Here is a 17,196-nt window from a genome sequence, read left to right on the forward strand (position 1 = left end):
ATACAAATATTTACATATTAATGCCAAAAGAAATAACACAACTTCCTGTATTCACTCATCCAATAAATTCTGAATGCCTAACTTCGGAAACCCAGTCCTGTTCACACAGTACTTCATTCAAATCATTTAAGATTTTACATTTTATAATATCAACCAAGTAACCCTCAAAATGCAGAATAAGAGAAATGTTCTGGACTTCAGAGCCTGAATACACAGTTACACTTCCTTACCTTTGTCTTGAGGTGCAGCAAATGATCTGCATTTCTAGAAAGTGGAAGGGTATCCCCATTCTTTCCTGGAACAAGAAATTTCCCTGAGGTTTTCCTTCTCAAAGAAAGATTATTTGTACAGTTTTCTTTTTACTAAAAAGTCATTCCTGAGTAGAATGGAATCTTTACCCCTGGGAAATCAGAAAAAATGCCTGACTTAGTAAACCCATAGTTTCCTGGGTTCATATGACGCAGAAAGCACTGAGCACTTTTTGAGCTCCTATTTGGGTGCTTTGGCTATGGCCCACAGTGTACACTAATTCTTCGAAGCTACAACCTGTAGCCAGGCATGCAGGAAGGTACAAGTTTGTGGGACCTCGATTTCAACTTCATTTGCTCATGTTGAAGCCCAAAGCAAAAACCTCTCGTCTACTATAAAACAACAGAGCCCAAACATTTCCTGAACAGGCTGTACAAAAGGCCACTAGGCCATCACCCCAGTAAGATCCATGTGACCTCTTCTATGCAGGGCTGTCACTACCCAACATGAAATCTTCTCACTTTCAACAGCCTGTTTTGATCCCAGGCAAGGCAGGATAAACTAATTCTACAACTCTTACCTCCACTACACCTCGCACTGCACCTTAACAGAATCAACTTTTTTTTTTTTTTAAAGATTTTATTTATTTATTTGACAGAGAGAAATCACAAGTAGATGGAGAGGCAGGCAGAGAGAGAGAGAGGGAAGCAGGCTCCCTACTGAGCAGAGAGCCTGATGCGGGACTCGATCCCAGGACCCTGAGATCATGACCTGAGCCGAAGGCAGCGGCTTAACCCACTGAGCCACCCAGGCGCCCCAGAATCAACTTTTAACATATGATCCTGCTAATGATTCTAACACTGAAAAACTCTGCTCTGAAGACACAGAAAAATCTACTTCCATTTTTCTACAATCAGATTTTCAACTACAATTCTAATTTTTTGTTTCTCTCTCCAGTTTTATTGGAAAAGACTTTCTCCCCCATTGTACCTGTTGCAACTGTAGATCCCAGTCGCCAAAGTTCCAAGTGATGAGTGAACTGGAAAAGGAGAAGCTGCCTCTTCTTTGAACAGGAAATGAGACGTCGCTGTAATAAAAAAATTGAAAAGTGATAAATAAGCCAAGGTATCCTATCGCCTCAGTGCAATATAGTACAAACATCCCAGCACATTTTTTACTGTTGAAATCCATGTACTTTATTAAAATGTCCTAAGTACTACCATATGCCAGCACTGTCCTAGGATCTAAGGACATAATGATAAATAAAAAGATAGCTACTGTCCTCAAACTTGGTAGTCTAAAAGGACTGACAAAGAATTCAACAGGCAACTGCACTACATGTGTTAAGAATTTTAACAGGGCTAAGCACAGTATGTAATGGAAAAAAGTAAAAAAGATATCTAATTTAACATCGTGGGGGTAAAGACAGGAGCCTTGATTAGGCACATTAGTAAAAACTAGTCAGGCAAAAAAGGTAAGGCAGGAAGTTCCAAGCAGAGTGAAAGCATGTACAAATGTTACAAGTTAATAAGAAAGCATTAGAGGGAATACACAACAGTCTTTCCACACACTGAACTGGGAGGGGGTAGAGATTAGATGCAGCAAGGGTTTGACAGGATTTAGTAACAGAAGATGCTGAAGGACCAGGGCCAGACCAAGACAGGTTTCATAGGCCATGCTGATGAATTAGGTCTTAATCATGAAGGCAAAAGGGACTAGCAAAGGCTTTTAAGCATGGAATGATGAGCAAAGCTGTTTTTTGAGTGGATCAATGGAGACTAGGCTGGAATGACACAAATGTAAATAAAAGGAGATTATTTTTTTTAAAGGTTTTTATTTATTTGGCACAGAAACAGAGAGTACAAGTAGCCGTGCAGCAAGCAGAGGGAAAAGGAGAAGCAGGCTCTCTGCTGAGCAGGGAGGCCGAAATGGGGCTCGATCCCAGGACCCTGGGATCATTACCTGAGCTGAAGGCAGATGCTTAACTGACTGAGCCACCCAAGTGCCCCAAAAGGAGATTATTTAATAAGTGAATCCAGATGAGAAAAGACACTGATTCAAACTAGGATAATGGCAGTGGAAACAAAAAGAAATGACTAAATTCACAAGACAATGAGGAGACACTCAGTAAGGTCTACTGGTTGAATGGAATGTAGAAGCAGGTAGCAGTGAGAAGAGTTTCTAGCTTGGGAAGATGTCCTTTTACCTAGGAAGGAACACTGGAAGCCTGGATTTTCCTAGCCCCACCCAAAATAATATAATCCAGTCTTAAAAACAAATGAACTCCCCATAAGCCACAATTATCTGGAAAAGGGAATGATTTCCCCAGAACAAGAGACAGGAGTGCTACTGTAAATCTCTTGGTGCCTGTACAGGTCTTTGTGAGAGCCTTACCTCAAAAACAGAAGGAAGAATGAAGAAAGTAGGCAACAACACAAGTCCTATAGATTTGCCCAGGAAGTGTGAGCTATACACTGTCTTACAGGACAGAGGGACAGTGGGGCTATGGGGTGATACTTACATGGGGAAAAGTGATTTTTCGGAGAGCAGCATCATAATTCTTAACCTCCACTTTTTCCATGAGAGGACGAATGACTAAATGGGTGTCAGTGCCTAGGGCAGGAGGGGCAGGGGTGGGGAGAGAAGGTATCGGAATTAGAAAAAGTCCTACATGGACAGGTAAAGCAGCAGCCTAGCAGAGTGCCACCTACCTCCAGATATCAATGCTGTCGGGCTGTGGGCCACGGCTCGAACGTCATGTGTATGATGCTGGAATGGCTTTGTCCGCACCCACTGCTTCTCACTGCTGTTGGAAGTCACAGAGACCAGCTGAAAATGGAATACTGTCCCCTCGGCTGTGCCCACCACGAAACTGTCTTCTTGCTGAGAAATTAAATCATTAGGGAGGTACATTTAAGCAAAACAGGGCCCAGTATGAAAAATATTCCCTGAGGTTTTCTGTCTGCACAGCCTAAGGAAAAACTTGTGCCCAGAACTGAAAAGTAAGTTATAGGGTATTTTTCCTCCAAAGCTGACAATTCCATGGGAGGAGAAAGCTCACATAGGTAATAATGTGCCCCCTACTGACAAAATCAACAATATGTACCTCAAACTCTTATAGTGCTTTCAAATACACAAATTAGACCCCATCAGAAGAGCAACAAAAAAGATCGCCTAGGAATAAATTTAAATTAATAGTAACAGGAATTATCCTCAAAAGATTTGGAAAACAGGGACTCAGAAATGAGTACACCAGTGTTCACAGCAGCATTAGTCACAAAAGTCAAAAGATGGAAATCCAAATGTACATCAATAGATAAATGAATACGCACAATGCAGTATATATATATAAATAATGAAATATTATTCAGCCTTAAAAAGGGATGAAATTCTGATAATTGTATAATGTGAGTAAAATTTGAAAATATTATGCTAAGTAAAATAACCCAGACACAAAAGGACCATTATTACATGATTCCACTTATATGGAGTACCTAGAAGAGCAAATTCATAGGGACAGAGAGTAGAATAAAGGTTACAAGGGACTGAGAGAAATAAGGTGTCAATCATTTAACCAGCAGAGTTTCTGTGTGATGAGAAAGTGGTGATGATTGCACAACACTGTGAATGTACTTAATGTCACCAAAATGTACTTTAAAATGGTTAAAATGGGGGTGCCTGAGTGGCTCAGCTGATTAAGCAACCAACTCTAGATTCTGGCTTAGGACATGATCTCAGGATCATGAGGGCTCTATGCTCAGCTCTGAGTCTGCTTCTTCCTTCTCCCTATTCGTCTGCCCCTCCACACACACACATGCGTGCATGCATACTCTCTCAAAAATAAAATAATTCCTTAAACAAAAAAAGGTAAAATGGCAAATTTTATGTTACGCACATTTTACCACAATAGAACAAGTTTGGTTTTTTGGGGCTTGCTTATTTATTTATTTTAAAAAGATTTTATTTATTTATTTATTTGACAGACAGAGATCACAAGTAGGCAGAGAGGCAGGCAGAGAGAGGAGGAAGCAGGCTCCCTGCAGAGCAGAGAGTCCAATGCGGGGCTCACTCCCAGGACCATGAGATCATGACCTGAGCTGAAGGCAGAGGCTTTAACCCACTGAGCCACCCAGGCACCCCTGTTTTGTTTTTTTGTTTGTTTGTTTGTTTTTTAGATTTTATTTATTTATTTGACAGAGAGAAATCACAAGTAGATGGAGAGGCAGGCAGAGAGAGAGAGAGCGGGAAGCAGGCTCCCTGCTGAGCAGAGAGCCCGATGCGGGACTCGATCCCAGGACCCTGAGATCATGACCTGAGCTGAAGGCAGAGGTTTTAACCCACTGAGCCACCCAGGCACCCCTGTTTTTTTTATTTTTTTAAAGTAAAGTCAGGGCGCCTATGTGGCTCAGTCAGTTAAGCCCCCAACTCCTAATCTTGATCTCAGGTCTTGATCTCAGGGTTATGAGTTCAAGCCTCTTGGGCTCCAACAACAAGAAACAAAACCCCCAGTAAACTACTGGGAATGTGGGAGGAAAAAAATGCAGAACTGAAATTCAAATGCTGAAATTTTCAAATTTTCAAACCCTGAAATCCTTTTTCTTTAGGATGAAGAGAAAGCAGGCTGAGAAGGGAAGTGGCCTGGTCAGTATCACACAAAGACCCAAGTTCCTTGGTCCTCAGTTTAAGGCTCTCTTACAAGTATGTTGAGCACTGTGACTTCTCTTAGTTTTAAAAGGCCTCGATGTATCTAGGACACCTGGGTGGCTCAGTCAGTTGAGTGTCCTACTCTCGACTTCAGCTCAGGTCACGATCTCAGGACCCCAGGACTGAGCCACACAGTGGGCTCTGCGCTCAGCGGGCAGCCTGCTTGAGGATTCTCTCCCTCTGCACACCCCACCCCGGTTCACGTTCTCTTTCAAATAAATAAATAAATCTTTTATATACAAGTAAATGGTCTTGGCATGTCTGCAATTTTTAAAATTTATTTATTTATTTGACAGAGAAAGAGAGAAGTCCCAAGTAGGCAGAGAGGCAGGCAGAGCAGGAGGAGAGAGGAGAGAGCAGGCTTCCTGCTGAGAAGAGAGCCCAATGCAGGGCTCGATCCCAGGACCCTGAGACCATGAAGCTTTAACCCACTGAGCCACCCAGGCACCCCTTCCTATGTCTACAATTTAAAAAAATATTCCTTTGTAGTCTCAAAACCATCCTCATTTTCACTCTGGGGGCTCATATAACTTTGAGCAAGGGGGAAAAAAAAACAAGATGGATGTTGGATAAGGAAGTGAGAAAAGCCAGGAACCTGGATCAGGAGCAGATAAACAGTCAAAGAGTATTAAGATTAGATCAGCCAGTTAAGAGACATGAGATGTCCAAACATGCATGAACATGTAAATGCCACCAACTACATACTAACTGGGCTAAGAATTATATATGAGTAATCTGCAAGGTTAAGTATCGTTTGCCCTATCAGGAGAAACTGAATGACTTTGAAATGGCATAGAAAATACTGGTATTCTTGTCCTGTGAGCCCTGTGACTATGTCAGAGCTATTTTACAACTCTGTAAACTGCAGTAATGAGAGTGATGCGAAAGAATTTTGGCTGGTGGAATGCAGCCACTAATGCCCTATGGACATGAGTTCAGCAAGAATTTGTTAAGTTAATTCATTTCAGCATTCCTGATGACCTTATAGAACTGCGTTTGTTAAACTGTCCTTTGAACTACCTATAACATCTTAGTGGTTTCCTCATTAGTTAATGAGTTACAGAAAATCTCTGACATTTCCATTTCATGTTTGTATGAGTCATGACCTTATCTTGTTTCCACCCCCCCATCATCATTTAATAGCTCTTTACACAGGTAAGGAAACTGAAACTTCAAAAGCATTTGCTCTGGGTATACCACACCACCTCAACCTGTACCAGTTCTCTTTGAGGTAACTTGCAGGCATATGATGTTGAGAAGAAAGGATACAATATTAGTTATACCAGACCAGTCTCTCCCTCATCTCTAAGAATACTATTTAAAGGTGCGCCTGGGTGGCTCAGTGGGTTAAAGCCTCTGCCTTCAGCTCAGGTCATGATCCCAGGGTCCTGGGATCGAGCCCTACATCAGGCTCAGGGCCACTGCTCAGCGGGGAGCCTGCTTCCTCCTCTCTCTCTCTCTGCCTGCTTCTCTACCTACCTGCAGTCTCTGTCAAATAAATAAAATCTAAAAAAAAAAAAAAGGAATACTATTTGAAAATCATTATCCCAAGGAAAAGTAGAGATGTTGAGCAGCTTATGAATTCACAGACTGTACCCCATCTCCAACTAAACAGCTCATTTGTGGGATGCCTGGGTGGCTGAGTTAGTTAAGTGTCTGCCTTCAGCTCATGTCATGATCCCAGGGTCCTGCAATGGAGTACCACACTGGGCTCCTTGCTCATCCGGGAGCCTGCTTCTCCTCTCCCTCTTCCTGACGCTTTCCCTGATTGTACCCTTGCTCTCTCTCTCTCTGGCAAATAAATAAATAAATAAAATCTTTGAAAACAAATAAAAAAATAAACAGTTCATTTACCACAAAAGGGGAGGACAGTTTGCACAAAATCCCACCAACAGAGGGGGACTAAGAAGGCAACACTAAGGGACACCTGGGTGGCTCAGTCGTTAAGCATCTATCTTCGGCTCAGGTCGTGATCCCAGGATCCTGGGATCGAGCCCTGCATCAGGCTCTCTGCTCGGCGGGAAGCCTGCTTCTCCCTCTCCCACTCCCCCTGCTTGTGTTCCCTCGTTCACTGTGTCTCTGTCTGTCAAATAAATAATTAAAATCTTAAAAAAAAGAAGACAACACTCACTCACTCCACATCATCTTCTCCTGAGGTGGAATCATAAAAGAACTGAAAAGGAAATGAAAGAAAACGGCTCTCTTAGGGTGCAGAGGGAACAAAGCAAGGGGAAAGCTGACCTGGAAAGGGAGAGGGGAAAGTGTCCTAATTCAATTACAGAGCAACTGTTTCACACAGAAAAACAATCTGAAGACTGACCTCTAATGAAAGCAAATGTTCACTACAACTCCCTGCAGGAATCAGTACTCGCCTACTTGATAAGGATGACAGACATCTAAGAAGATCAAAGGACTGGGTACTTGCCACCATTCACTCTTCAGTCAATGAAAATCCATTAAAAAGATATCTAAAAATAATCAGCTGTTCTGGCAAGAGAGTATAGTGGAGAAAAGCCTTGAAATTAGGATCAGTTTCAAAAGAGATGTGAAAATAATGCCAATAACACACTCACTGTGCCAGATACTGCACCTAGCACTTTTACATGCACTGCCTATTTAATCCTCCCCAAGCTCCAGAAGAATGTATTACTGGTCCCGTTTTCACAAAAGAAAATGAGGTTTAGAAATAAAGAGCCTACCCAAAGAAGATGAGTAGCTTTTTAAGTGCTACAGCTGGGATTCAAACCCAAGTCTGCCTTAGTCTGGAGAGTGTGATAAGCATTTTGAAGGCTGGAATTTGTACAATTCCATTTTTTTCCCTTAAACAAACAAACAAACAAACAAACATCACATAGTTCCCTGATTCTCGGGAACATATCTGCCCACATTTAAACATCTCTGAAATGAGGGTATCTTATAGCTGTCAACCTGCGCATGAGGGACATGTTCAGATAAAGATCAAACATCAACATTTGCAGAATGGGGGGCACCTGGCTGGCTCAGTTAGTATAGCATGCAACTCTTGATTTCAGGGTCGTCACCTCAAGCCGCTGCTGGGTGTGGCACACATTAAAAACAAATTTTATAAAACAAATAAACAAATTTGTTTTATTCAAAACAAAATAAAAACACAACTTGCAGAATGGTTGTCAAAAATCGGGAAGAAAATCTTGGGACTATACTGGAGCAGCATGGCTGGCTGGGAGGCATGTGTGGGAAACACGGACCTTGATGACCATGTTAAAAAGTGAATCGGGGCACCTGGGTGGCTCAGTGGTTTAAAGCCTCTGCCTTCGGCTCAGGTCATGATCCCAGGGTCCTAGGATCGAGCCCTGCATCAGGCTCTCTGCTCAGCAGGGGACCTGGTTCCTCCTCTCTCTCTGCCTGCCTCTTTGCCTACTTGTGATCTCTATTTGTCAAATAAACAAAAATAAAATCTTAAAAAAAAAAAAAAGTGAATCAGAGTCCACTTGTGCATGTGAAAAAGTTTTAGGAATACCTTACTCACTTTATGTCACTTATAACTTCCTTGTTATATATGCACAGAGGTGATATAACAAATTTATGCTGAAGTCTCAAGGACCTCTTCAATAAATAAAATATAAATACTATACTTTAAAAAAAAAATTATAGGGGCACTTGGGTGGCTCAGTCAGTCAGACCACTGCCTTTGGATCAGGTCATGATCCCAGGGTTCCAGCATCGAGTCCCCCATCGGGCACCCGGCTCTCCCCACTTCTACATCTTACCTTCTCCCCTCTCGTGTTCTCTCTCTCAAATAAATTAAAAAACGAAAAACAAACAAAAACAAAAACATTGTAGGGGCACCTGGGTGGCTAAGCTGTTAAGCGTTTGCCTTCAGCTCTGGTCATGATCCCAGGGTCCTGGGATTGAGCCCTGCATCAGGATCCCTGCTTGGCGGGAAAGCCTGCTTCTCCTTCTCCCACTCCCTCTGCCTGTGTTCCCTCTCTGTCAAATAAATAAAATCTTAAAAACAAAACAAAACAAAACAAAAAAAAACATTGTAGAGGCGCCTGAGTGGCTCAGTCAGTTAAGTCTGCCTTCGGTTCATGTCATGATCCCAGGGTCCTGGGACTGAGCCTCAAGCTGGGCTCCCTGTTCAGTGAGGAGTCTGCTTCTCCCTCTTCCTCTGCCCCTCCCCCAGCTCATGCTCTCTGTCTCTCTCTCATGCTCTCACTCTGTCTCAAATAAATAAATCTTTTTTTAAAGATCTTATTTACTTATTTGTCAGAGACAGAGCACAAATGGGAAGCAGAGGTAGAGGGAGAAGCAGGCTCCCTTTTGAGCAGGGAACCCAATGCAGGGCTCAATCCCAGGACCCTGGGATCATGACCTGAGCGCAAGGCAGATGCTTAAATGACTGAGCTACCCAGGCATCCCAATAAATAAAATCTTTAAAAAATAAAATAAAATAAAATAAAAAACGTACTTCCAATTTATACTATAATAGTTTGTATTACATACTGATAAAATATAACTTATACATTTAAAAAAAGCACTGTCATAGTTTAATTGGTATGGTTTCTTCTTTCCCATGATAACAAAACTATGGCATGTCCTACAATCATTTGTATCTAAGATGCAATACAATATCGTAATTACAAGCACATGGTAAAGAAAGACCAGACAGTATAAAATAGCACAGAGCACAAATTAAGCCTGCCCCCTGCCTGCTCCCTACAACTTTCCTCTCTAAAAATTACCATTAGCATTTTTAATCTTTTCAGATACTGTAAATACATATACTACCAAAACTACAATATATAGAAACTATTAAACATGTAAGTATCTACAAATGCTGCAAACACTACAAAATCTGCCTCTTCCTTTTTTTTTCTTTTTAAAGATTTTATTTATTTGAGAGAGAGAGAGAACAAGCAGGGGGCGTGGCAGGCAGAGGGAGAGAGAAGCAGGCTCCCAGTTGAGCGGGGAGCCCAATGCAGGGCTTGATCCCAGGACCCTGAGATCATGACCTGAACAAAGGCAGACACTTAACCAACTAAGCCACTCAGGCACCAGCCTCTCTTTTTAAAAACTCTATATTAAAAGGAAAATTTCTTGGGGTGTCTACGTGGCTAAGTTGGTTAAGCTACTGACTTCGGCTCAGGTCATGACCTTGGGGTCCTGGAACTGGTCTTGTATCGGGCCTTGCACTCAGTGGGGAATCTGCTTCTTCCTCTCTCCCTCCCCCTCTGTCCCTCCCCAGTCCGTGCTAATAAATAAATAACATCTTTAAAAAAAATGGAAAATTTCTCCTACTTATTTCAACTTATTCTTCATTATAGTTACATGGGACATCTAAATGTTTCACAAGACTTTAATACCCATCAAACTGTTCTCATGGAAAACCTGTTAAGTGGGACAGAAACAACTTATAAGCAAGAAAAGCAAGCATGATTGATCTCTACACTAGATTGCATGTCCACACTTAAGAGAGCAAACAAGTCTCAAACTAAGATGACTAAGAATAAAGGATCTAGTCAGCAAATCTCAGTCACTTTCCATGCCCCAGTGCTGAAATACCCCAAGGTTTCTAAGAATTCATGTTACCAAAATGGAAGAGGCACACTTTTTCAACACAAGTCTGCTAAAGTCGTATTAAAAAAGGAGAAATTTATTTTTTTCAAAATTACTATAAAATTATTTCCTAATTTCCTAAGATAGGAAGCAGAAGAGTTACATTAAGAGTGAAAAATAGCACTTCTCAAAATTCTTCTAGGGTACTTATGGCCTATCTAAATCAGACTGGATTTACTGGGGGTGGGGGAGTATCTGAAGAAAACTTCTCTGTTAACTAATATTCGAGAGGATATCCTCTAACTAGTTGTTAGGAGAATAAGAGGGTTCAAAGAAATTATGTGGGTTTCAGATGCATTTTTCTAAACTCATCTTCCTCCATAAAACATTGAGGATTAGGGAACATCGTGCCACATCACTGATGTGGCCCTCTCTGTTCATCCCCCAGGCTGTAGAGGAACGGCTCCAAACAGGGACCATACTCACATCAGATACCGCAATGGACTGCACATCAGCATTTGCAATGAGATGGTTCTTCACAAGCGTCCCAGTAGCTGAGTCCCAGAACTGCACCTTCCCAGCAGAGTCCACACTTATGACAGTTCCATCAGACAAGAAGGCCACGCCCCATATGATACACTTCCGCTTAGACACACCCATATACTGCCTATCCACCAGCATCTTATGAACAGCGCTCCCTGAAAAATAAGAAAAGCCCAAATTTGAATAGCACTTACTTCTTTTGTCTGCAAAATCCACCTATGGTAGGCATCTATTAAGTTAGCTGCCTGAGCACAGACCAGTGCTATTTAAACAACTACTAAATAGTAGTTATGGTGAACTCAGTCTGGGAACACAAAAATGGTTACCTAAAGACTGTGGGGGAGAAGGGAGAGGGGTGGTTGGAGACTGAGACTGGCAGGGGGAAGAGGTGCAACTGAAAGGAGACATTTGGGACTTCACTTAAAACTGCCTAAAAGCAATGTGTATTACACTTGGCTCTTTTCTAAAACCCCAGAAAAAAGGGGAGAGAAGACAACAGTTGACAAAATGTTGGGAATGAAAAAGGAAACAGTAGTAACTGACATACCAGAGCCCTGAAACTAAGTCTCAAGTCAGAGTGGTAAGACCAAGAAGCCACTTGATCTATACCATGAAATCCTCAAAAGACTCAGGAACTGTGGTGACCCCCAAAACTGGAAAAAGAAATGAAAATGGAACTAAAAAGAGAAATTGGTTGAAACTATGTTTAAGAAACTTATAGATCTGGGGCGCCTGGGTGGCTCAGGTGGTTAATTGACGGTCTTCGGCTCAGGTGATTAATTGACTGTCTTCAGCTCAGGTCATGATCCTCGAGTCCTGGGATCGAGTCCCCATCAGGCTCCCTGCTCAGCAGGGAGTCTGCTTGTCCCTCTGACCCTCTCCCCTCTCATGCTCTCTCTCTAAAATAAATAAACTCTTAAAAAAAAACACCACTTATAGATCTTTCAGGTAACTATCTGCTAACTGAAAAGTCAGGCAACTCCCAAACTTCACCTCAAGTAAGAATGGAGATTCATTCTCCGAAGAGAGAGACCAGGCACAACTGAGAGTGGGATTACTATATGGAAAATAAATAAAGTGAAAATTTATTAACTGAACATTGAGAACACCAGTTTTCTTCTCAGAATGCTGATGACCAAGCTTACTATCACCAGGACATTTTTGGGAAATATGACCAGCCCAAGAAAAAAGATCAAAAAAGCCAATGTCTTTGGAGGTTCCCCAAAATAAGACTCCAGCCAAATCATCCTTCAGTGAAGCCCATGAGCAATCAGCTCTACTCATGTGGAAAGGAAGGTGCTCAGAGACACGTGAGCAAAGCCTGAATATGAAAGGCAGAGGCCACGGAGACTACCAGAAAAAAATAAACACCAGGGAGAAAACAGCCAGAGTGAAGAATACCTGACAAATATCCTGAATAACCTTAGAAAGAAAAGTCCATATACAATGAAACAAAGAATGCTAGAAAAAAGAACCCTCAGGAAACAAACAAGAACTCTGAAAATGGCAGAACTGAAAAGCTCAGTTAACAGGATTTACAGATAAAGAGGACGGGATGCCTAGCGTGCTGAGTCGGTGGAACATATGACTCTTGATCTCCATCCTGAAGGTTTTGAGTTCAAGCCCCACAATGAGTACAGCAATTGCTTAAAAAAAAAAAAAAACTAGGGGCACCCGAGTGGCCCTCATTCCGTGAGGCTGAGTGGCTCAGCCAGTTAAGGGGCTGCCTTCAGCTCAGGTCATGATCCTGGGGTCCTGGGGCTGAGCCCCACATCGGGCTCCCTGCTCAGTGGGGAGTCTGCTTCTCCCTCTCCCTCTGCTGCCCCCTCTGCTGGTGCTCTCTTGTTCATGCTCTCTCACTCATGCTCTCGCTCTCAAATAAATAAATAAAATATTTAAAAATAATAATAAAATCTAAATAAATAAGGAAGAGATAAAAATAAAGATAAACTACCAGGAAGCAGAATAAAAAGTCAAAGATATGAAAAATAAGAAGGGGGAAAAAAGACAAGAATATTAAAGAGCCAACATCCAAATAGTAAAATTTCAGAAAGAGAAAATGGAGAAACTCCTTTACCAAATAATTTAAGAATTTTCTCCAGAGCTGAGGGGCACTGGGATGGTGCAGTTGGTTAAGCATCTAACTCTTGGTTTTGTCTCAGGTCCTGGGACTGAGCCCTGTTTTAGGCTCTGTACTCAGCTCAAGAGTCAACTTAGGACTCTTTCTCCCTCTGGCCCTCCCATCGCTCCCTGTCTCTCAAAAAAAAGTAAATAAATCTTCAAAAAAGTTGGGGCGGGGGAAGCACCCTGGTGGCTCAGTCGATAAAGTATCTGCCTTTGGCTCAGGTCATGATCCCAAGGTCCTGGGATCTAGCCCCACGTAAGCTCCTTATTCAGTGGGGAGACTGCTGCCCCCCACTTTGTGCTATCAAATAAATAAATAAAATCTTAAGAAAAAAAAAATTTCTCCCAAGAACTGAAAACTGGGTTTTTTGCTTAAAATAATCTACCAATGGGGCACCTGGGTGGCTCAGTGGGTTAAGGCCTCTGCCTTCGGCTCAGGTATGACCCCGGGGTCCTGGGATTGAGCCCCTTGTCAGGCTCTCTGCTCGATGGGGGGCCTGGGTCCTCCTCTCTCTCTGCCTACTTGTGATCTCTGCCTGTCAAATAAATAAACAAAATCTTTAAAACAATAAAATAATCCACCAAGTATCTAATACAATTGATATTAATGGATCCACACATCAAGAAACCTAATTATTGGGGCACCTGGGTGGCTCAGTGGTTTAAAGCCTCTGCCTTCGGCTCAGGTCATGATCCCAGGGTCCTGGGATCGAGTTCCGCATGGGCTCTCTGCTCAGCAGGGAGCCTGCTTCCTCCTCTCTCTCTGCCTGCCTTTCTGCCTACTTGTGATCTCAGTCAAATAAATAAATAAATCTTAAAAAAAAAAAAAAAAAAAGAAAGAAACCTAATTATTACATTTCAGAACAGTAAGTAAGTAGGATCCTAAAAGCTCCTTGGGAAAAAAAAACCAAAAAACCTATACAAAAGATCTTCCAGAATGACATCAGATTTTATAATAATACTCCATACTGAAGTTCTAAGGAAAAATAATTTCTGATCTAGAATTCTTTCTCATGAACCCCTTCTCATGATCTACCAAACAGAGGAATAAACCAGGAAACTGAATGGAACAGGGGATTCTACCTGAGAGAGAAGTAAAGGAGATCCACGGAATGACAGAAATCAGGGTTCAAGACCTACAGAGGTACAGCAGGACCAGAAACGGGTACACTAGACTGGAAGTCAGAATACTCTGGGGAGAGAATCGTTCAAGATAAAAGTGGTAGAAAGAAAATCAGATCTCTCCGAACCTAATTTATACAACTGGAAAAATCTGAGGATGAATCAGTAAGACCGATAACATATATACATACATATGTGTGAATGTGTGTGTGTGTGTGTGTGTGTATATATATATATATATATATATACATATATATACACCAGAAATATCAGAGAAATTAGCTATAGATGGTTGTCTTTGAGTAGTGAGTGAAGGAATATTGGGGGACTCCTGCTTCTTTCTAACAACCCAAAAGGAGTCCTTTGACTATGCATGTATAACAGGTAACAATAAAAAATTTGTTTAAGCATGGAGGAAAAAGAAAAATGAGACAAACCTGACCTGTTTTTACTTCCCATGTTTGGATTGGCATACAGATGGACCCACCTAACAAGCTGAACTCATCACTGAAGTATTCCATAAGCCAATTCTGCAGGCCAAGAATTAAGAAAGTATATGGTTCTCTGCCTTTCTGATCTCATGCCTCACCAATTATGCCACTAAGATCTTATGTTCCTCAAAGAGAGGCATCTACTTTTACCAAGATCTGGTATATATAAATAGGTATTCTAACTGGTCATTTGTAGTAAATGTCATTGCTCAAGGGTGAATTCTTAGTAGATAAAACATACATATCCCATGGAATAACCAGGATTCCCCCAAAACCAGCAGTAGCAATCCAAGAAAGGCGAGAAATTCATGGCTAACATCTCACAAGGTTAATGAGATGTTAGGCCCTAAAGGTCACTGAAAGCACAAAGGCTTGAGGTTTTGGAAACCACCAATGCAAATCTGACAAACAAGACCCAAAACCCAAACAAACTTAAAAAAACAGTCACCTGATTTGACATCAAACACACTAATGTAGTCTATGGAGCCAGCTGCAACGTGGGTACCAGAGGGATGCCAGCAGAGACTCAGGATGCGACCTTGGGAGTTGTACAAGAAAAAGAAAGGGGTATACACATAAATATACAGTAAAAGGTACCTGAGTTCTCCTTTGACCACTATCTATAGGGCTAGAGTTCTACAATCTTAGCTCTCATCTCCTGCACTCCTGTTAAGAACGTTTTATAATGTTTCATAATAGATGAGGAACAACTCTACCTTGGAACCATAACAAAATATATGAAGAATATTACTTTAACAATGTAGAAATGGTTGAAAGGAGTGTAAAAAAACACAACTTTTTGAGGATGATCTGTCACTAACCTAATAAAATTTAAAGGTGCATATTTGGCTCAGCAATTGCACTGGAAATTAATCAAGGAGAAACACTTGCAGGAGTGTTCAGAAATATGTATACTGGAATATGCATTGCTGCCCTGATTACAGGGAGTTTGGTTAAATAAATTATGGAACACAATAAAATGAAATGCCATGCAGACTGGCATGATTGACATGGATGGATATCTGTGCTACACCAAGTGAAAAAACAAACACAAGCACTCCCGTGTAGTTGTTCATACAAATATACAAGATTACTTCCAAAATCTTTGGGAGTAATCCAATACTTCCAAAATCTACTACTGCTGGGCGCCTGGGTGGTTCAGTGGGTTAAGCCGCTGCCTTCGGCTCAGGTCATGATCTCAGGGTCCTGGGATCGAGTCCCGCATCGGGCTCTCTGCTCAGCAGGGAGCCTGCTTCCTCCTCTCTCTCTCTCTGCCTGCCTCTCCATCTACTTGTGATTTCTCTCTGTTAAATAAATAAATAAAATCTTTAAAAAAAAATAAAAAAAATAAAAAAATCTACTACTGCTTATGAAACAGAAGAGATACTTATTTTCTCTTTCACACTTGGCTAAACACAAATTGTGAATAAGCATTTTATCATTTTTGTAATTAAAAAAGAGGGGTGCCTGGGTGGCTCAATGGGTTAAAGCCTCTGCCTTCGGCTCAGGTCGAGGTCCTGGGGTCCTGGGATCGAGCCCCACATCGGGCTCTCTGCTCAGCAGGGAGCCTGCTTCTTCCTCTCTCTCTGCCTACTTGTGATCTATCAAATAAATAAATGAAATATTTAAAGTTAAAAAAAGACCCAAGGGGCACCTGGGTGGCTTAGTTGGTTGTGTCAGTCTCTTAATTTTTGGCTCAGGTCATGATCTTGGGTTTGTGAGATCAAGCCATATGTCAGGCTCCCTGATCAGCAGGAAGTCTGCTTGAGATTCTCTCTTTTCTTCTGCCCTTCCCTCTGCTCATGTGCTTTAATAAGTAAATCTTAAAAAAAAAAAAAAGGAGGGAACACCCACACCTGGTTGGCTCAGTTGGTAGAGCATGTGACTCCTGACCTTGAGGCTGTAGGTTTGAGCCCCATGATAGGTGTGGAGACTACTTAAAAATAAAATCTTCATAAATAAATAAATAAATAAAACAAAACAGAAGGAATCAGACTAGCAGATAATCAATATTACTAATGGACACAGAATACATAAGACAGGTACTATTCTTTAGAAGGTTCAGCAAGCTATGGTCCAACAGCCAAATGAGGCCCACTAATCATTTTTATAAATAAGTTTTGCCAAAGCAGAGCCATACTTATTTGTTTAACTATCTACGGCTACTTTTATAGAATGAGAGTTGACAAGAGTATATGGAAGGCAAAACCTAAAATACTTACTACCTGCTATCTTTACAGAAAAAGTCTGCCAACCCCTGCCCTAGAAGTCAGTGTCAACTGGTCTAAATGGAACATAGAAAACTGTTTAAAAATTCCAGTTTTGGGGGCACCTCGGTGGCTCAGTGGGTTAAAGCCTCTGCCTTCGGCTCAGGTCATGATCCCGGGGTCCTGGGATCGGGCCCCGCATCGGGCTTTTTGCTCAG

General features: G+C 41.6%; 1 protein-coding gene across 3 annotated transcripts in view; it reads right to left on the reverse strand.

Moving 5' to 3' along the window:
• Positions 1–17,196, reverse strand: part of UTP4 (UTP4 small subunit processome component) — a gene marked incomplete at its 5' end in the record, with an annotated part of 37,270 nt that overhangs the window by 13,335 nt on the left and 6,739 nt on the right. For all 3 annotated transcript variants that reach the window (XR_014305807.1, XM_082711697.1, XM_082711698.1), the window contains 6 exons: positions 231–295; positions 1,240–1,336; positions 2,771–2,862; positions 2,961–3,132; positions 10,978–11,189; positions 15,220–15,309. Coding sequence is in view for 2 of the 3 variants with exons in the window: in XM_082711697.1 (XP_082567823.1) it covers positions 231–295; positions 1,240–1,336; positions 2,771–2,862; positions 2,961–3,132; positions 10,978–11,189; positions 15,220–15,309 (728 nt within the window). The remainder of the gene's footprint in view (positions 1–230; positions 296–1,239; positions 1,337–2,770; positions 2,863–2,960; positions 3,133–10,977; positions 11,190–15,219; positions 15,310–17,196) is intronic.

The sequence above is a fragment of the Mustela nivalis genome (genome assembly GCF_964662115.1).
Source record: "Mustela nivalis genome assembly, chromosome: 18".
Lineage (NCBI taxonomy): Eukaryota > Metazoa > Chordata > Mammalia > Carnivora > Mustelidae > Mustela > Mustela nivalis.